The following is a 4,408-nucleotide window of genomic DNA, read 5'->3' on the forward strand; positions in this document are numbered from 1 at the left end:
TATTGAACCTGATTCAATCGGTTGACTCCAAATGCTTTGGTGATTTTTGTTACCAACCGAATTGGCTTACGGCCCATTGATGCATGTCCGGGGGGCCTTGACAAAGAACAGCCAGCATGACTCGAAAGGAGGGAATAGGTCGGGGATAGAAAAGGAAGAGAGACCGAACCCAACCGGTATGCTGCGGTCGGGATGAGCGGATGTGTTCCGTACTTTCGGTCTGTTTAGAGAGACGACTACGAAGCGTTTTTTACTCAAGGCGGTGGTAATCTGCAGTATTATGCGATTTTGTGGGAGGGCAAAACGGTCTAAGAAAAAGCGTTGACGAAATTTTTTGGCAGAAACCTTAGCTCCTTTATTATTAGGTATAGATATCTCTCTCTTCTAGCTATACATGTGCCTTCTAAGAAGAAGAAACTATGTACATTTTGAATTCACGTCAGGAATGAACGCCTAGGTGAACTAAACAACCAAAATTTTGTACACAATGAATCAATTTGTATCGTAACTTCGAACAACTATGTCCTGGAACATGTTAAACTACTCTTCGTCGTTGTGCAGTTGGCGGCGGCGATGTGGAGCAGCGCGTCGAGCACTTCCGGCATGTCGGGCCGCTCGTGCGGCGCGTCGGCCGTGCACCGCATGCCGAGCGCGAGCAGTTCCCAGAACACCGCGCCGCTCGTCGATTGATCCTTCCCTTCTTGATGCCTTGTATTCCAGCCTTCCTTCGCCGTGCGCCGAGCCCAGTCGACGAGGCACTCCTCCTCGCCGACGTCGACGGCGCGCCGGCCCGTGGCGAGCTCCATCTGGAGCACGCCGTAGCTGTACACGTCGCCTTTCGTCGTGGCGCGCCACGTCTGCCCGTACTCCGGCGCCACGTACCCGACCGTGCCGGCCACCACCGTGCTAACGTGGGTGTCGCCGGGACGGACCACCCTGGCCAGCCCGAAGTCCGTCACCCTGGCGCGGCCGTCGCGGCCCAGGAGCACGTTGCTGGCCTTCACGTCGCGGTGCACGACGGCGGGCACGCACTCGTGGTGCAGGAACGTGAGCGCGCGCGCCACGCCGATGGCCACGTCCAGCCGCGCCGGCCACCCGAACGCGCCGGTGTCGCAGATCAGCTCGTCCAGGCTGCCGCCTTCCAGGTGCTCGTACACCAGTATCTTGGCGGCGCCGGAGAGGCACCACCCGTACAGCGTGACGAGGTTCGGGTGCGGCCACGTGAACCCCATCCGGTCGGCGAGCACCTCCATCTCGGCGCGGAACTCGCGCTCGCCGTCGTCGTCCCCGCAGCAGTCGCGCGGCCTGGAGAGCTTCTTTACCGCCACGGCGCGGCCGTCGGGGAGCATCCCGCGGTACACCACGCCGTAGCCGCCACGCCCGATCACCCGGTCGTCGGAGAAGTTGCCCGTGGCCGCCACGATGTCGCGGTAGGTGAAAGCCGTCTTGTCCAGCCGGAACACCTTCACTCCCTCCGTCGAAGAGGAGCACCCGGTCGCCGTCGACGACGAGCCGGACGGAGGCGACGACGTCCACATTTGGAACGAGTGCTTGCCGCCCTTGGGGTGCTCGCGGGAGAACGATTCCTGGTCCGGCTCTTGCTCCACAGGGAACCGGGTGCGCAGGCTGGCGATGATGAAGACGACGGTGCCGGCGATGAAGGAGAGGACGAGGGAGAAAAAGAACCACATCACAATGGTTCTCCGCAGCATGCTGCGTCTCCTAACCGGGGGGACATCGGCAGCTTCTGGTCGCGGTAGCTGCTTACCGGCAGCTCCACCCTGATTAAATGATATGAACGGGTTGCCGCGGAAGGACTCCTCGTCGAAGGTGCCGAATTGGCCGGTGGTGGAGACATTGCCGGAGAGAAGCGGGTTGTACGACACATTGAAGATAACCAGGTCGGTGAGCTTGAACAGGCTCGCCGGGAGCTCACCGGAGAGGTTGTTGAATGACAGGTCCATCCTCTCCAGGCACAGAATGTCGCCGATCTCAGGCGGGATCGGCCCTGAGATGTTGTTCCTCGAGACGTTTAGCATAACCAGCGGGAGCCGGCTGAGCTCCGGCGGCAGCCGCCCTGTTAGATGGTTGCCGTCGAGGTGGAGCAAGCTGATGTTCCGCATTGCACCGATGCTCGATGGTATCTCTCCGGAAAGCAAGTTCCTTGATAGCTGCACGTACCCGGAGACCGTGTTGGACCTCACCGGTGACGACGAGTTGGTGCAAATTGGGACGATTCCGTAGCCCTTGAGGATGCGGTCCCATATGCTGCGGCAGTTCTCCCGAGTCATGACGGAGTAAACGAAGCTGAACGGTGGATAGCTCGCCGGAATCCACCGCTTCATGGCCTGGCATTCGCCGGAGCCGGCGAGCACGCTCGGATCGTTCCGGTTCTTGGCGAATGTTGGTCCAGGATTCTTCCCTATCTCTGCCATCTCCGGCGGGATCTTGCCAGTTAACCGGTTGTCGGCCAGGTTCAGCCAGAGCAAGCTGCTGCAGTTGCCGATTGCAGGTGGTATCTCACCGGAGAGCTGATTGCCGGCGAGCATCAGCCAGAGGAGCGACGTAAGGTTCCCTATGCTCGACGGGATTACGCCCCTGAGCGTGTTGTTAGACAGGTCCAGCGCCTGGAGCTCCGGGAGCCGGCCGTACTCGGGCGGTATCTCGCCGGAAAAGTTGTTCTCGCCCAGCATCAGGTACTTGAGGCTCTTCATGTCGGCCACCTCTAGAGGGAGATTGCCTGTGAACTCATTGAAGCTGAGGTCGAGCCTGGCGAGCTCCGGCAGCTGCAGCACGCCGGAGGACACGATGCCGCCGGTGTACCTGTTGTGGTGCAGTACGAGATACTTCAAGCTCACAAAGTTGCCAAAGGTCTCCTGCACATCCCCTCCAAACATGTTGCTGCTGATGTCCAAGAACTGGAGCTTCGTGCAGTTGGTCAGCTCCGACGGTATCTGCCGGTGGAACCCGTTCTTCCCAAGAATCAGCGTCTCGAGGACGGTGAGCTTTCCGATTCCGGCGGGTATCATCCCGGTGAATTTATTCCCCCACAGCGACATGTAAGTCAAATTGTTGCAATTGGCGATGGAATCCGGGAAGTTTCCGGCCAGCTTGTTAGCGGAAAGGTCCAAGGACTGGAGTCTGCAGCTGTCCGGAAACGTGCTCGACGGAATGATCCCGGCGAGGTTGTTCTCGGCGGCGCTGAATTGCCTGAATCTTGTGACGCCCGGCCATAGCTCGCCGGTGAAATTGTTGGAGCTGAGGTCGACGTACTGAAGACTGGGGCAGCCGTCGAACAGGCCAGTGATGTTGCCGGTGAAGTTGTTGGTCGACAAGTCGAGCGAGGTGAGGCCGGCGCATATCGCCGGGAAGTTGCCGGCGACGGCGCCCTCGAGCCGGTTCCCCGACACGTCGAGCTCCCGTAGCCTGGTCAGGCCGGAGAGGTCCAGCGGCCCGGCGATGAGGTTGTGGGAGAGGTTGAGGTGCACGAGGCCGCGGCATTGGTTGAGGTCGGCGGTGGGGAGCACGCCGGTGATGGAGTTGTCGGAGAGGTCGAGCGACGTGAGCGCCGTGAGCCGCGAGAAGTTGCCGAACGCTGCGCCGGAGATGCTCGAGCGCGACAGGTTCAGGGAGGCGACGCGGCCGTCCGCGTCGCAGAGGACGCCGCGCCACAGGCACGGCGACGGGTCCGACTCTGGCCACGCGTCGTAGTCGCCGCGGTTGACCCTGTTGTTCGTGACCAGGAACCGCTTGAGCTCCACCAGCACCTCCTTGTCGCCGCCACCGCTCTGCGCGCCGATCAGCACCACCTCACCTTCAAGAATCAAGATTACCGAATCGACCCCGTCAGACTAACTCCAATCGTAATTCAGATAGCAGACCAAGAACAGAGCAACCCAAGAAGAGAACAGAGCAAGATTCCTACCTGCGAGGAAGAGTAGGCAGAGGAATTGGAGGAGCAGGGGAGACATGGCCTGCGTTCCTGAAACATGGAAGAATCCTAGACGAAAGGTGCGGGAAGCCTCCTCCTCATGTGCGTGCGAGCTCAAGCTCCTCAATTCTCTGCTTCTCTGCTACTATGTCTTAGCTAAGCTCTATCCTCTGCTTGTCTCGCTCCTCAATTCGGTCGAAGAAGATGGGAGGAAAGACAAAAGGAGGGCGTAATCCACATGTGAGTGGAGACTGGAGAGAAGAACAGACTAGTACGCATGGCCGTCGTTGTCCCCCCGTCCGTGCCTTTGAATTCTTGCTGCTCACAGTCACAGGAATAGTAGTCTCAGCAAGTGCTGTTTGATTTGAGGATTCCAACTTTGTTAATCAACAGTTGCTAGCGCTGACTGCACGAGGAGGCAAAACCGCAAAGGGAGACGAGGCTGACCGGCCGACTCACTTTGAGTTGTGGCCTCTG

The 4,408-nt window shown here is 59.4% G+C and overlaps 1 protein-coding gene across 1 annotated transcript; it reads right to left on the reverse strand.

Annotated features, from left to right (window-relative positions):
- Window positions 1–363: 363 nt before the first annotated feature.
- On the reverse strand, window positions 364–4,147 carry LOC124677657 (probable LRR receptor-like serine/threonine-protein kinase At1g74360). Its single transcript, XM_047213620.1, has 4 exons — window positions 3,926–4,147; window positions 1,409–3,814; window positions 995–998; window positions 364–822 (listed from the first exon to the last, which is right to left on the reverse strand). The coding sequence occupies exons 1-4, from the start codon at window positions 3,969–3,971 to the stop codon at window positions 519–521; spliced, it is 2,760 nt and encodes a 919-aa protein (XP_047069576.1). The 5' UTR covers window positions 3,972–4,147; the 3' UTR covers window positions 364–518.
- Window positions 4,148–4,408: the final 261 nt, after the last annotated feature.

The sequence above is a fragment of the Lolium rigidum genome, chromosome 7 (genome assembly GCF_022539505.1).
Source record: "Lolium rigidum isolate FL_2022 chromosome 7, APGP_CSIRO_Lrig_0.1, whole genome shotgun sequence".
NCBI lineage: Eukaryota > Viridiplantae > Streptophyta > Magnoliopsida > Poales > Poaceae > Lolium > Lolium rigidum.

Bases quoted from the DNA above. Each gene is read 5' to 3' on its own strand.
- LOC124677657 (XM_047213620.1), bottom strand. From the start codon at position 3,971: ATGTCTCCCCTGCTCCTCCAATTCCTCTGCCTACTCTTCCTCGCAG. The intron at 3,815-3,925 runs GTAGGAATCTTG...TGATTCTTGAAG, and splicing joins CTGCCTACTCTTCCTCGCAG to GTGAGGTGGTGCTGATCGGC.